The sequence below is a fragment of the Urocampus carinirostris genome, chromosome 6 (genome assembly GCF_059441175.1).
Source record: "Urocampus carinirostris isolate Australia breed hairy pipefish chromosome 6, RoL_Ucar_1.0, whole genome shotgun sequence".
Taxonomy (NCBI): Eukaryota; Metazoa; Chordata; class Actinopteri; order Syngnathiformes; family Syngnathidae; genus Urocampus; species Urocampus carinirostris.
Window position 1 is genome coordinate 9,729,981 of NC_142354.1, and position 16,195 is coordinate 9,746,175.

General features: G+C 37.4%; 1 protein-coding gene across 2 annotated transcripts in view; it reads right to left on the bottom strand.

Annotated features, from left to right (window-relative positions):
• Positions 1-16,195, bottom strand: part of foxp4 (forkhead box P4) — a 167,479-nt gene that overhangs the window by 11,445 nt on the left and 139,839 nt on the right. For both annotated transcript variants that reach the window (XM_088337790.1, XM_088337789.1), the window contains exons 11-16: positions 15,391-15,474; positions 11,259-11,478; positions 11,106-11,182; positions 9,670-9,771; positions 3,476-3,597; positions 1,169-1,235 (exon numbers count right to left, since the gene is read on the bottom strand). In XM_088337790.1, the coding sequence (XP_088193916.1) occupies positions 1,169-1,235; positions 3,476-3,597; positions 9,670-9,771; positions 11,106-11,182; positions 11,259-11,478; positions 15,391-15,474 (672 nt within the window). The remainder of the gene's footprint in view (positions 1-1,168; positions 1,236-3,475; positions 3,598-9,669; positions 9,772-11,105; positions 11,183-11,258; positions 11,479-15,390; positions 15,475-16,195) is intronic.

A 16,195-nucleotide genomic window follows, 5' to 3' on the forward strand; every position in this document is an offset into this window, starting at 1 on the left:
CAAAATTACTTCTACCGAAATGCTACAAAATACAACTCCAGTAATAGTTCAGATATGCTACAAAATTTATACAATGGGAAAACTACAAAAGTAGTGTTGTAGAAATACTACAAAAATACTGCTGTAGAAATATTATAAAACAAAAGTACCGTGATACTATAAAAATAGCACAAAAATACAACAAGATACACTATAAAACACTACAGATATACTACAAAGATTCTACTATGGAAATATATCAAAAATACAACCAAGAAATAGTACAAAAATCCAACTACAGTAATACTACAGATACACTACAAAGATTGTACTATGGAAACATATCAAAAACACAACTGCAGAAATACGACAAAAATCCAACTACAGTAATACTACAGATATACTACAAAGATTGTACTATGGAAAAATATAAAAAATACTACCAAGAAATAGGACAAAAATTCAACTACAGTAATAAGACAAATATACTACAATGATTCTACTTTGGAAATATTTCTAAAATTATACTGCAGGAAAAATACGATAGAATGTTGGGAATCCAACGGACTGAACCATTCCAAGGCAGTGGAGTTTTTCTGACACTGCATTGTTCACATTATTGTTGTTTTTGCTTATTTTAAAATCGAGCGTTTTTCATCGTATTTGAGCCTTTCCTGTCCTTTATGAGGAAAAGAGGGTTTTAAGTGTTTTGGGGGTGCTCGGTTTGAATTTAGGGGTGCTTGAGCACCCAATAAAACGGCTTGGTAACGCCCATGGGGATGAGGCCTTTGAAGAAAAAAAAAATGCATTCTCAACCTTAAATTTGGGGAAAAGAAACAAGCGCCCACGTATTGCAACCCCCCCAAAGAACCTCGGGACCCCCTCCCAAAACAAAAAAAAGGACAAAAGATGCGGGTGACTCTCATCAGCTTGGGAATTTTTCCTTTTTTTTCCCCTGCAGCCAAGGGCCATCATTTTATGCAGTAACCTTAATTGACTAGCACTTGACGCCTCGCGCAAAAAGTGTGCGTGGCGCCCGGCCAGGGAAGGGAGGGGGGCGGACGTCGTTAGGGAATCTGCTAATTATAAAAGGGAATTGATATTAGTGTCCTTGATTGTGATTGGCTGGCTAGGAGGAGAGCGAGCGAGCGTGCGAGTGTGTGTGTGTGGTAGGAGGGCATCCCTTTACCTGGTAGCTGGCGTTGAGGGATCCAAAGCCCAGGCCTGAAATCATGTTTTTCACCAGAGTGGGACTCCTAAAACAAAACAAAGACGGTCAATCGCTCGCATATGTGCAAAATGTCAAAACGCGCACAATGGCCAACTGTCTGCAGGCGTGTGTGTTTGTGCGCGTTTAATTCTGGCAATTGCACGTCACATCTGTTTGCGTTCGCTAACAAGGTTCCTTCCTCCCGTGCAGATGTTCGCTAATGCTGTTGACTAACAAGGGAACAGGGAACCTTCACTGAAAAGAAAACCTAAAAAATGAATGGAAAACATATTTTCAGGCCTCTGAGAAACTTCAAATTATGTATTGTTTAGGTTACCAAGAGGAGACCTGGATAAATACAGATTAAAAGTATCTAAAAGCATTTCAATAATTAATAAAGCCAAGTTCATTTTAAACTATAATGCATTGTATTTATTATATTGTTCTCTAGTTCGGCCATACTTAAGATATTGTGCAGAAGTCTGGGGCAATAATTACAAAAGTTCACTACAGCCCCTTTTTATCCTCTGAAAACGAGCAAATAGAACCATTCTTGATCATATTAATATTTTATTCCTGCAGTCCAAATTATTAAAATTGGTTAATTGAGTCAAATTTTTCACTGCACAACTGCTGTTTAAGGTCAACAAAAACATAGTGCCGGAAAACATCCATAAATTCATTCGGAAAGAGGGAAATTATAACTTAAGGGGCTTTAGCAAATTCGTGATCCCAAAGGTGAGAACCACCAGGAAAAGTATGTGTGTGTCTGTGTGGGGAGTCAAACTTTGGGACAATTTACAAGACGAGATCAAACAATGTCCAACTATTCACTTGTTCAAATTTAAATACAAAAAAAAACATGACTGGCGGAATACAGAGATGAAGAAAATGGGGTATGAGTGATACGAGAGATTGGGAATAGTGTGTCTAAAACTATGGTTAACTTTGTGTTATTGTTGCTATTGTTATATCGTAACTTTTTTTCGACTAAAATAAGACATACTTAAATGAGAACATTTATCTGCGGATATAACAAAAATAAATTAAAACATAATTGTTCTACCTATTTTACTGTTTTATTTGTTTTTCTTCCAATTTTAAACTTAAGCCCTTGCCAGAAAGCGGTAATAGTGGTCCTTTTTCTTCAATTGTGTGCACAAATAGTAGTTTTCATTTTGTTTGTTTTTCCATGACAGCCACATTAAGTCTTAAAGGAACAGTGTGTAATATTTAACGCTTCCTAGTGATAATAAAACACTATTAATGTAACAAATTAGCAAATATACCTGAACAATGATAAGAACATGCATTTTTCAAAATGCTTTTGACATAACATGAGTCTCCTCTAGAGGGAGCTGACAAATTTGTCCTAGTGCTATAGGTACCCCAAAAAACTACAATAACGGGAAGTAAAAGTAGGGTTTGGTCTCTTTGAATTTTCCTAGCTTTTATATTCATACTTGTTCTTTCTAGCTCTCGTTTTTGGTTGCACGGCGCAAAACAGCGACATCTAGTGGTCAAACCATACGTGCTAGCCCTTTAAACACTTGCGCACACACACCTTAATGGTGGGGTGCATAGTTTGAGGTGGCTTTAAAAGGTGTAAAATTAAATATTTTCTCTATTGAGTATTGTTAACAGTGGACAACTGAGTTCAAAGAGCCTTTATATATATTCTTTTTACCCACTGGGCCTTTCCTTTTTTTTTTTTATCTGACTTTTATCTTTAGTGTTCTGGCCATGAAGCGTGTTACGCTAAAGGAAAGGAGGCGGAAGGGATTGGCGGAGGACAGGGTGATATTACAGATGTGATGGTGTTTTTTTTTTTTTTTAAACTCCAGGATGAAAATGGTACAAGTAAGAGGAGGACTGTTTCAAAGACGGTTTAAATGCCAACCCCCAAAAAGGTGAAAAAAAGAAAGAGTTTATTCCAGCGCATCTTAGAATTTCTAATACTTGGAGCTGCAATGACGATTGTAAGTAGGATTATTTTGAAGTTACGTACACCACCGTTGAGCTCCCCTTTTGGCTAAAATGGGAACATTTTGATTTTAGACCGATTCAAAGCATAAAAAAGTCCTCGGGTCGGCACTTTTGGTGACTGTGTGATGATGCCCAAGTGCTCTCTTGGATAGGAATACAAGAACACTGCTACACACACACACACACACACAGTTTCAAAGCTTTTCTTGGCAAAGTTGACGGGGACGTGAGCGCGGCCGTATTGGAGTTGGCGTGACCGTGGCCTAAACGGACCTCGCTTGACTGTGCTCGTGTGCGTACCCCGTCATCTTTGGTGGTCTCCGCTTTTGGTATTCCACTTCGTCCACGGTCCACACCGCCCCCTTCACGTTTTCCACGCGGACGAAACATTTGTGCAGGCTCAGGTTGTGGCGCACCGCGTTCTGCAGGAATACAATAAAAACCCTTTGATAAATCAGCATTATAAAAAATGGTTTCACAAGCTTGATATATTTGCAGGAGTGGACATAAAAAAAATCTGTCAGGCCAATAAAAATTGAACCTTGAGTTTCCAGGAGTAGTTTTTTAGGCAGCATTTAAAAAAAACACACATTTTATGAGAATTTATAGTATATATTAAGCATTTACGAGCATAGTTCTTGACTTAAAAAAACAAAGGAAACATTTGAGAAGAATAAAATATCTACGTTGACTAAATCTTTATTTTACAGTCGTTTTTTTATTGCATGTCAAATTATATTAATTGAACAAATATTAATCCATTTAAATAAGTTAAATAATTGTTATAATGAATTAATGAAAACTTGATTTTGAACATTATAAAATAAAATAAAAAATGACTCAACAACAAAAATAATGTTAACATAACATGTTCGAAAAGAGGTAGTAAGAAGCAGACGCTTATTTTCCCTTCCCCTTCATCTTCCCTGTTAATTACATTCTATAGATAGCTCCTTTTTTGTGTCTAAATACAATACAATCTCAAGGATACACACATTACATAGGTCAGATATCAATAATTATAATAACAATAGTCACATATTTTATACACTAATCATCGTAGTACCCATCCCTCAACGTCATAATGCCACTAGTCACCAAACATTACTGCGACACCAATGATGATAACAACAATAGCAATACTAACAGTTATGATATAATAATAGTAACAATAACAACAAGGTTAACTATAGTTGTAAACGCAGTATTTCCAATCTCGAGAATCACTCATACCCCATTTTCTTCATCTCTGTATTCTGCCAGTAATGTCATTTCGTATTTAAATTTGAACACGTGAATAGTTGGACATCGTTTGATCTCGTCTTGTAAATTGTTCCAAAGTTTGACTCCACACACAGACACACACATACTTTTCCTGGTGGTTCTCACCTTTGGGATTTTAAATTTACTACAGCCCCTTAAGTTATAAAGTTTTGGATGTTTTGTGGCACTATATTTTTGTTGACCTTGAATAGCAGTTGTGCACTGAAACGTTTTACTAAATCATCCAATTTTAATCATTTGGACTGCAGGATTAAAATATTAGTATGATCTCGATATCCTACAATGTGTATGGTTCTAATTGCACGTTTTTGGAGGATAAAAAGGGGCTGTAGTGAACTTTTGTAATTATTGCCCCAGACTTCTGCACAATATGTTAAGTATAATAGAAGTGTAGTGTCATTATTAGATTAAAAACATATTTAAACAAATATTTTTTGGATGTACTCATAATTTAATTACTATAAATCATTTTGATAATAAAAGTGACTATTTTAAGGTTACATTATTAAACAGACATCATTATTAGATCAAGATGACAACATATTTGACAACTATACATATTTTTGGGTGTTTGTGTGTATATTTTTTCTATAAATATACAATGACTTTGTTTTAAGGCCACATGATGAGAAACTTGTCATTGTTTGGTGGATTTTTCCTATTATTTTCATAAATATAAATCATTTGAGCAATAATGACGATGGCATTTTTATATTAAGGTGACGGTAGGTAAAAACACAACTCATTTTGCACTTAAACATATATTTTTTGGGATGTACTCATATTTTGATAACTATAAATAATTTTAATAATAAAAGTGAGTATTTTAAGGTTACATTATTAGACGGACATTATTAGATCAAGATCACAACATACTTGGCATCTTAAACATATTTTTGGGTGTTTGTGTTTATATTTTTTCAATAAATATACAATGACTTTATTTTAAGGCCACATAATGAGGAAATTGTCATTGTTTGGTGGATGTTTCCTATTAATTTCATAAATATAAATCATTTGAGAAATATTAACAATGACATCAAATTTAAACACAACATATTTCACACATTTTATGTGGACGTTTCATATTCTTTTCATAGATAGATATCATTTTAGTGATATTTATAATAGCTGTTTATTTTAAGATCATTTTTACGATTATGAGACAAACGTCATTGTTGGATCAAAATATTTTGTGCAAAAAAAAAAAAGAAAAGAAAAGAAAAAAACATATCTTGCACTCAAAATGCGTTAATTGCGAGTGTGTATCCACAACGGAGTGTGTGTGAAGCTGCAAGATTTTCATCTGGCGTTTTATTTATCGACGGAGACGCTTGGGCAGAGGCACGGCTATCTATAAGCCCCCCTCCTCCAGGGACAGGCCTCCCTTTTCATCCGCCATTTGTAGCGTGTTCATGCCCAATTTCATTACCAATTTTAATTCGTCTATAATTAAATCCCGCATATTCTTTCTGACGCGCCGTCGGAAGGCGAGAGGGGCCGGGCCGTCACCACGCACGCTTGCAAACGCGCATTCGTAATTACAAGTGGAATAATCAGCGGAGGAAGACCCCCACTCCGATGCAACCCGGAGCCTGGGTGCTAAGTTTTGTAAATGAGTGTGACCCCAATCTACGCTGGCGCCCGGTGCGCTCTCCACAAAAGCTCCATTTGCATGCGACCGCGTGATGAAATCTTGATTCTGACGGTTAAAATATTAGCCCGTGTTTAGAGCGGGTCGTCGCGCTCTCGGACCCCACTCGGGGGGGACGGAAACACAACATTTTAATGAGCACAATACAACAAGAGAAATTAGGGGTGTCTCATACCTGTCAAGCTCCAGGGCTCCATGCCCTTACAAACTGTCGTATTTTCCCTTACAAAATTATTTTTTTTTCAAACGTGTTTTTATATGAAGCTTAACATGTTATACTGTACATGTGTTCCGTGATATCATATATATTGTTAATGAGCATTTTGTACTGAGTCGCTCGACATGAATGAGGTTTAGTATAAAAAAAAAAAGTTAAAAAATGAAGTAGCTTGGACGTTTACTGTAGAAGGAAAAAATACATGCAAATAGAATTAAGTAGAATGATATATTTTCTTATTCAAATTATGAATTTATTTTTTGCATTAAATTATTGTTGGTAATATACTGATTGAAGGGATAACCACAAACCTGTCTTTTTTTATTTTCTCCTTTTATACTTCCTTTTTTTCTTCACTTCTTTATACAACATCATAATTCGTAATATAATGCATCAAAGCAAGTGAGCCGTTTGAGAGCCGGCTCTCTTTTATGAGCTGAGCCGAAAAAGCAGATTCTCTAAAAGAGACGGGCTTCCTTTCACTACATAACTACGCATGCGCACAGTAGTATAAACCGCTCGCTTCGTTTGTAAGGAAAAAAATGATACCGAGATAGAGGCTACCGCGGCAAACTCCTTTGACTTGATTGATTTGCCGTTTCGTGATAGTCGGTGTTTACTGGATGGTACCCATAATTGACAAATTTGCGTTTTTCCGTACCGATTTTCTTGTACGTCGTACGTCTTAAAATGCATAATAAACGTACTTTGTGCGGCAAAAACGTACAGGTTGAAAGGTATGGTGTCTAGACCGGAGGTGGGCAAACTACGGTCCGACAGGCCTTTTCCTCAGGCCCTCCAAAACAAACTGGTCGAGATATCTTGATCGTAAAGTCCTAAAACAGGGTTCGTACACCATTTTCATGGGCAAATTCAAGCCCTTTTTAAGGACTTTCAAAGTCAATTTTACCTTTTTTTCCAGTAAAATCCAGCGCCATTCAAAAGACCTGGACCCTAAACCTTGGCTTCAATCCCTAACTTTAGCCCCAACCTTTTCTTAGAATCAGTTTAAAAATCCTGACCTACAGCCCAAACCTGAGCTCCTTACCCTAACCCTGTTTCAAACCGTAACCTTAGCCTAATCCTATTTTGGAACCCTAGATTTAGTTAATAACCCTAATATGGAGCTCAAACTCTAGTTCCTAACCCAAAACCTCCACTCAACCCTAACTAAACCCTATTTCAGACCCTAAATTCAGTTTAATGCACTAATAAGGAGCTTAAACGTAATTTCTAACTGTAGCCTTAATCCTTATTAGAACCATGAAATAAGTTCAAAACCCTTATTTGAACACATAACCTAAGAAACATGGCAACAATTTCATGCGTTTACAAGCACTTGATCTAAAGTTCATGGACTTCTAAAACCTTAAAAATATAGGATTAAAATTCAAGCATTTTCAAGGATTTCAAACACCCGTACAAACCCCTGGATAAAAATGTTTTTTGTGCCAACTGTGTACCCATTGACTTTTGTGTCTGCAACAAAAGACTACCACATAAGTACAACAAAAAGACTACAAAATGACTAGAAAACTAAATGCAGGGTTTGAACAACCTTTATAGGACAAATTCAAAAACTTTTTAAGAACTCTCAAAGCCAATTTGTCAATTTCTCTAGTACCCGGCATTTTTGTCTCTACGTCTGTCTTCTTGGGCGCAACGTGCTTCACATTACAAAACCGTACAAACTAATGTCGGCTGCTGTTAGTCACGAGGGAAGAACAAATGCAGCTGCAAAGCGAAGCCACCGATGTAGGCGCGTCGGGGTTATTTTTAAGCAGACTTGATTTATTTTTTTAAATTTTATATCGAGTCAGACTGCCTATAAATGGCAACAATTTCAAGCATTTACAAGCACTTCACCCATAATTCAAGCACTTTTCAAACCTTGAAAACACAACAGTAAATGTCAAACATTTTCAAGGATCTCAAGCACCCGTTCAAACCCTGTAAATATAAAAATGTGCGCTTAAAAAAGGGGGCCTTATATTATTTTTGCTTTCATTTTGAATAGAAACAATACTATAGAAAGACTACAAAGCCACAAATGAATTGTATTTGATAGAAACATACATATTTTTAATATTCAGTATGCATTGATTAAAATATTAAATATTTTACATCACTATAAACATACCAACTTGGAATGTCATCTTTAAATAAGATCGTATAATGTAATGGAAAAAAAAATGCTGCAATTGAAATTTTACTATTAGAATAAGCTTTGAACTTTGATAACAATTCATGATATGTGCATTGAATTAATTAAAAAAGGAATTGAAATTGACCTACTCTACTTAGGCATGTATACAATTATAAAAATGTATTATGACTTCTTAGTCAATTTCCCCTTAACGTTCCTGTATATTCGCCTAAAATCCCAATCCAAGACGTACTTGAAGTCCATTGAATTCTGGTCTTGAACTTTTTGGAGAATATAGACGCTTTTGGTCTCTTTTGAAAGGGAATACTCTCAAGTTTTGTCCCAAACTAAAAAAAAAAACACTGCAAGTGTGACTAACATTGAGTCACTGACTTGGAACACACAGAAATAAAGGGTGTTTATTGCCGCCTGATTTTCTTATTAAAAGTTCGCGAATGAATCTGAAAAACTAAACATTGTATTTTACACGTTTTTCTAAGGGTAGCTCTAGCCGTTTCCAAAGAGTGGCCATTTGGAGACGACAAGTTTACAGCTCCAAAACCTGTGCAACTGCGTGTTTTCCTTTTTTTTTAGATATTTGGAGAGAGTTGTAAATGTTTGACTTCCCTTTTCAGATGTCGATCAATGTTTGTGCACAATTGTGCGTAATAATGGTGCGGTCAAATGAATCGCAAGTGACGTAACCTCGCGTTTATTTTGGGATCCAATTGGAATTCCTCGTAATTTTAATTGGCGCAACAATGTGTAAATCATTACTTGAATTGGTTACTATTGGCTCAAGATATCTGAAGCGGAAGTAGGTCATGTCGTTTTTTTTCCCAATACAGTCCCTCATAGATTGTCCGAGAGTGGTGTCAATCAAAAGGTCAGAGGCGAAAGGCCGTATTGGAAATCATTTTACGAGCCTGTTTGTCTTTAAAGGGGAGTTATGAGCAAGATTTTGAAATGGTCATCATATTTTGAATCCCAAAAGTTGAAGCCTTCCGATGATATGTGATATGACTTATTTCGGGCCCTAGAAACGTTAAGGGGTTATAGGAACCAATTTTATACGGTCATAACATTTCTAAAATAAAAACCGCAAAAATGACAGCGATAGAAAACCACCTTTTTCCTCGAGACTTTTTTACGAGTCACCTTTAAATGTTTTGTCCTTGTGTGATTATATCTACCTTCCACGTGGCCGTGTTCCTCCGAAAGTAGGCAAACTTTCGCGTGAACCAGTTGTAGATCTCGTTCAGGGTCAGCTGCCTGTCGGGGGACTCCAGGATGGCCTGAAGACCCAGAAGAAAGTTCAAAACTAAGAAAACGCCATAATTATCAAAGAGATAACGGCCATATATGATGTCAAGGTTATCGGCCCGATAGGAATAAACGCCCGGATAATTACTCACTTATAAAAACGCCCTACTATAATATTCAATCAGCCAACAATATTTGTTTCAAAGATACTAAAAGTTTAAGTTACCCATTATAATATATTTCGATTTTGTGTTTAGTAGTAACACCACTTGGTCGTGTCTCCTCTCTACCTCTTTGTAACAATTGCGAGGCACTGGAGATCTTTGCCATACTCAGTCAACACTACTTGTTAGATTCGAAGCATTTACAGTATGCCCCTCATTAGATCAGATTTGGATTTTCTATCGAAGTAATAGCACACCTTGGTTGTGTCTCCTCACTAGCTCTTCATAATGTGTGTAACACAGGAGAGCTTTGCCATTATAAGTTGCATGGCTCAGGATGTGCACCACTTGTTAGAAATATTCTACATGTTTATGTTCCTCATCATAATGTCTTTGGAATTTGTATAGAAGTAATAACACAACTTGGTCATGTCTTCTCTCTACCTCTAAATATTTTCAGAAACATCCCGGAGCTTGGCTATATAAATTCGCCTGACTCAGGATTTGTCGTACATGTTAGGAGGATTCTAAGCATTTCTTATTCATGAGAATACATTATGATTTTCTAAAGAGGTACTAGCACAACTTGGTCGTGTCACCTCTCTACCTCTCTGAAATGTGTGTGAGGCACTTGTTAGGAAGATTAGAAGAATTTATGTTCCTCATTAGAACATATTTACTTATATTTATTGCCCGCCTCAGGATGAGTACTACTTGTTAGGAGAATTCCAAGCATTTCTGTTACTCATGAGAATATTATTATCACTTTCTATAGAGGTAGTAGACACAACTTGGTCATGTCTCCTCTCCACCTGTTTGAAATGTCCACAAGTTATATGAGAGCTTGGCTTGTTGGAAAGATTTGAATTTTTTTCATTATTCATTAGAACATCTTTAAATTTCTTATGTATTTACGTTCCTCAACATAATCTATTATCACTTTCTATAGAAGAAGGAGCGCAACTTGGTCGTGTCTCCTCTCTACCTCTCTAAATAAGGGCGTGAGGCACTGGAAAGACTTGGCCCATATCAGTCTATTTTGACTGAACTGGCTTCTTAATTGTAGCTAGTACATTCTCTTTTGTTTGTTTCCGTGTGCGCGAATTCAAATTTCAGATTTTCTCGATCATCATATCGATTTGGGAAAAACAACAAGAAAAAAAAAACGTTTATGCGGGGAGGCATTAAAAAGGCAAACTCACGTGACGTATAAGCGAGGCGTAGGTGAAGGGAGGCCTGACGTCGGCGTTCTTGTAAAACTCGCAGTTCTGAGCCAGCTCTGAGGCGCAAAGGACAGCAGCAAAACGTCAGAGGAAGCCTCCTCAAACGGCGAGAGGGACGGCCATGGCGCTTACCCGAGGCGATGGGGGTGCAGTACTTGTCGGAGTTACGCCTCCGGATGGGTCCTACGCCGTGGGGGTGGGAGTGCGCGTGCAGACTGGAGGAGCTGATGACGGAGGGACCCTGGCGTAGGGGCGTGATGGGAGTGGCCGCAGAGGTAGGGGGGTGCGCCAGGCCCTCCGGGTACACCTCGCTGTCCCGCTTCAGCAGGGAGCCGCCCGATGCCAAGTTCAACTGCAAATGCATTTACGTTCCGTTCATCGATAAATCGGAAACTTTACAATGACATACCTGTCAAGCTCCAGGGCCCCATGCCCATACAAACTGTCGTGGTTTTCCGTACAAAATACAAAATACCGTATTTTCCGCACTATAGGGCGCACCGGGTTATAGGGCGCACCCCCAAAAAATAGTTTTTGGTCCTATATCTTCCATAGGTAAGGCGCACCGGATTATAAGGCGCTACAATGGGAACGTCGACAAAACAGTCAGATGATTCAGTCAAACTGATTACCCCCTTAACATTCCCAAAGCTTGCAAAGAGGCAAATACGTGTCGTAGACACGTGCGGATGCGGTGTCCGTACGATGTGACTTAAATGCGTCATTTCAATTATCATTCGGAAGGTTAAAGTCTTGGAATTCAAGAAATGCCAACCATTCCTTAGTTTCTATTTTCTTTTTCACTCGCAACTTTACTGTGCATATGACAATGAACACTTGGAATTGAATCTAATTCACTCAATTTATCACAGCAACATCAAGATCGTTCTAAAACAAGATACCGGGAAAATATATAGCCGCATAACTCACCTAAGTTCTCATGTTCAATAATGATACGCAATCATGGTCTTCTTACAACCGTGAGTGTAGTAAATCCAGGAGAGTAAAATACAGACTAATGAAACATGTTTCTTTATGGCGTACTTTAGCAAGCTTGCTATTCAGTCATCTTTTTCGGCCAATTGCAGGGTTTGTTTTGGCCCTCTAGCCAATCCGAGGCTCCGAATAACTTTAGCCAATAGCGATCGATTCAAATAATGATTGACACATTGGTTAGCCAATGAAACGCCGGTATATCAATCCCAGCATACACCGCGGACTACTCCACGTTCGGGGGCTGTTGCGTAAGTTGCGAGACCTTGCGAATTCAATATTGATCCATAAATAAGGCGCACTGTATTATAAGGCGCATGGTCAGCTTTTGAAAAAAATTAAGACTTTTAGGTGCGCCTTATAGTGCGGAAATTACGGGAATCGTACACCTTTTTTTTTTCTCGGAATGATGCATGATGGGAAATCCCCAGGCGGCAGACGCATGCGATTGACAAATTTGCGTTTTTTCGTACAGATTTCCTTGTACGTCGTACTCCTCTTAAAATGCATAAAAAACCTTTTCTCTCCTTTCCTTTCTTTCTCTCTCTCTCTCTGTCATTCATTCATTCTTTCCTTTTCCTTCTCTCTCCCTCTCCTTTTCTCTCTCCTTTTTCTCCTCTCTACCTTTTTCTCTCTCCCTTTCTTATTTTCAACTTTCAGTCATTAACCTGGCAATAACAAAGTAAAAAAATAAGTAAGCATTTCTTATTTTAGAAGTGTATACGCGAGTGGGTAGCCTTTACGCTAACAAGTAGCAAAACGTATTTCTCCGCTCGAAAAAGGGTTGAAGACCCCCTGCCGTATATCAATTTTCTTTGAATGTTTTTTACCTGGCACAGAATCAGCCAATGAGCATAGGTTTCTGTCCCCCCCCCATACGGCATTTTTACTTTGCCGACGGATTCGGGGGTCTACTGTACTTCTTTTCCGGTACGTACGAAAATGACAACAACAAAAAAAAGAAGAGTTTATCCACATGTTTATACACAACGCACGGGTGCAATTAACCCCGCTCGCAAAAACAAAACCGCACGGCGGCATGTTAGCAAGAAACACAAAGGGGTTTTTTCTGCGGTGAGGCAGATACTAATTAGTGACTAGCGTGCACGTGCACGATAGGCGCACGCCGGGACCAAAAACCACCACTTTAGGACTAATTAAAACCCGTGTGCCAGTGTTCTCTCCCTACCCCCCTGCCGCCGTCCGAAACCCGGCCCGGAGACCCTTCCAATTTGGATCATTTGCATTTGTGTGTAATATATATTTTCAAATTTGATCTTAAACAGAATCATTTCAACACATTTGTTTCAAAACGCAAAGTAAAATAATAGCTGACGTCCTTGGTAGAAGCACTAAATTTGATATTTAGTTTTGTAGTACTACCGTAGTTGTTTTTGTTGTGTTTCTGCAATCTGATTTTTTTCACTATTTCCATAGTAGAAATGTCGTAATCTATCCATAGTATTTCTGTCATAATATTTCTGTAGTGGTATTTATGTGGTAATATTCCTGTAATAGTATTTTTTTATTATACTATTAATGTATAATATTCTTGTAGTATTTCTGTACGAGTGTTCTTGCGGTATTTCTGTAGAAGTGTTGTAGATTTATTGTAGTATTTGTAATATTACTGTAGATGTATTTTGTCATGTTTCTCTCGTAGTATTTTTCATTATAGTATTACTGTAGTTATAATATCGTTGTATTTTTGTAGTATTTCCATAGCATATCTTTTGTAGTATTTCATTGTTTTTTTAGTATTTCCATAGTAAAAATTTTGTAGTTATAGTATTTTTGTAGCATTTCAGTTGTAATATTTTTGTATTAGTATTTGTGTATTATAGTACTACTGTAACTATGTTTTTGTAGTATTTCTTCTGTAGTATTTTTCTAGCGTTTCTGTCGTGTATTTTTAGTACTTCTGTAGTAAAGTTTTTGTTGTGCATCTACAGTATTTTTCCAGCATGACTATACGTATTTTTGTAGTATTTCTGTCAAAATAGTTCTGTAGTATTATTTTTGCAATTATAGTATTACTTTAGTGGTATGTTTGCAGTATTTCGGTAAAAGGATTTTTGAAACATTTCCATAGTAGTCTTTTTGTAGTATTTCTGTCGTATTTCTTGTAGTATTTTTGTCAAAGTATTTCTGTAGATTTTTGAATTATAGTAGTAGAATTATATTGTATTTCTATGTTTTTTTTAATTTCAGCATTTTTAATTACATTTACAATTACATTTGATAGATTTTTGTAAGAAAAATGTGTAGTAATTTTGTAGTACATACACAAAAAGACAATGGGTAGAAAGCTGACACCCCAAAAAAACAACATTGTGTATTAGTAGCACTTTCTTTACTATCGTGTATGGATTGTCATGATAATTTTCCCATTTTCGCTTGCCTGGCCAGATTAAAACGCCCGACGGAACGCATATGGTCCAAAGGCCGTAGTTTACACACCCTTGCTTTAACAGTCACCCCATTAACGCCCTGCCCAATTGCCATGGCAACAGACGAACCCCTTTAATTGAGGCCGAGCTTTGTTTCCATCGACCCCGCCCTCCTCCTCCTCCCTCCACCAATCCCGCGGCTGCAGGCGGTGACGGGCCACGCCCCTTTCCCGACCGGCCATTAGGCGATAATGTCGGACGATCCCCCGCCCCCTCCCCTCCGACCCGCCACTCAAGTCAGCCATTTACATCGAGTCAAATGATGACACTCCTCCTCTAATTGACAATTAATTTCAACATCTTCATATTTTAATAGGATTCTTTGTAAAACTGAATTATGAAATATTCATTAGACGGATGACTAATAACGAACGCCCGTCTAATTTCGGAGATGCGCTTTGGCCTTTTTTCTCCCGGACCTGATGAGAAATTGGATTCTTTAAATATTGCATCAAAATAATGAAATAGGTCCCACATATTGAAGATTTATTCATGGAATATTTAGTATTATAATATTATCAATAGATGAATATCTTTTATTTATTTTTACTAAATATATACTGTAATTAATTTTTTTAATAACGAAGTTTTTGATCATTTAATTTTAATTTCATATTATTATACAGTATTTTCTTACCGTCATGTGAAATATAAAACATTTTTTTCAGGAGGAATAAATGCTATTATTGAAAATTGTTCTATTTCTACATGAAAGCAACCCTACGTTTCCTATTGACAGATACAGAAAAGGAATATGGAAAAGCCCATTTGTGATACACGTTTTCTAATGTGGTTAAAAAAAAAAAGAGGCGTATACTTACAGGTTGACTAAAGGGCTTTGGCTCGGAGGGTCGCATGTGCAGATGGGTCATCATGGCTTGGAGTCGCTCGCTCTCCTTGGCCAACTGCCACAAAAACAATAATAAATACAGATTTTCTTTCCCTTTTGTCTCCTTTCTTTAGATATCGACAGTGTTTGTATTATGCAAAAAAAGAAGAAGCCCTCCAATTTTTTGTTTCATTGAAAAAATGTAAACAAAATTGTTTTCTATCATTTGGACACACCTTGATGAATATCGACTTTTCGCCAAGTGAGGGGAGTGGCAGATCTGCGCACACCTGGGTCCATTATCGATATGATATCCTTGCATTAATACACGTTCCACGGTACCCTGTTTAGGTGTTAGCATGCACCTGGTCTCTTGGGCACGACCCATAGGGGGCAATAATGTTTCATTGCACAAAGCCCTACAAACTCATCCCAGCTGAAATTATTCATGAGGTAGGAAGAAATGCAAAAGCAAAGAAAAGTCACCAGAAAGCAGTGTTGGTGTCATTTTAAGGTAGATTTGTTGAGAAACATGGGAACCATTGTAAGCATTTACAAGCATTTTCCCCCAAATTTGAGCACATTTCAATCCTTGAAAACAACATTACATTTCAAATATTGTCAAGGATTTCAAGCACCCGTACGAACCCTGCAAATAAGTTGTAATTGATTATCTCCTTTTGAGCAACCCAGTCTCGGTTCCTGCTTTCCTGCTCATGGGTCCACCACCAGAAAGTAACATGTCTTCTGATGGAATTCTGACGAGTGGATTTGGTCCATCTCAAACTCTAAAAGAC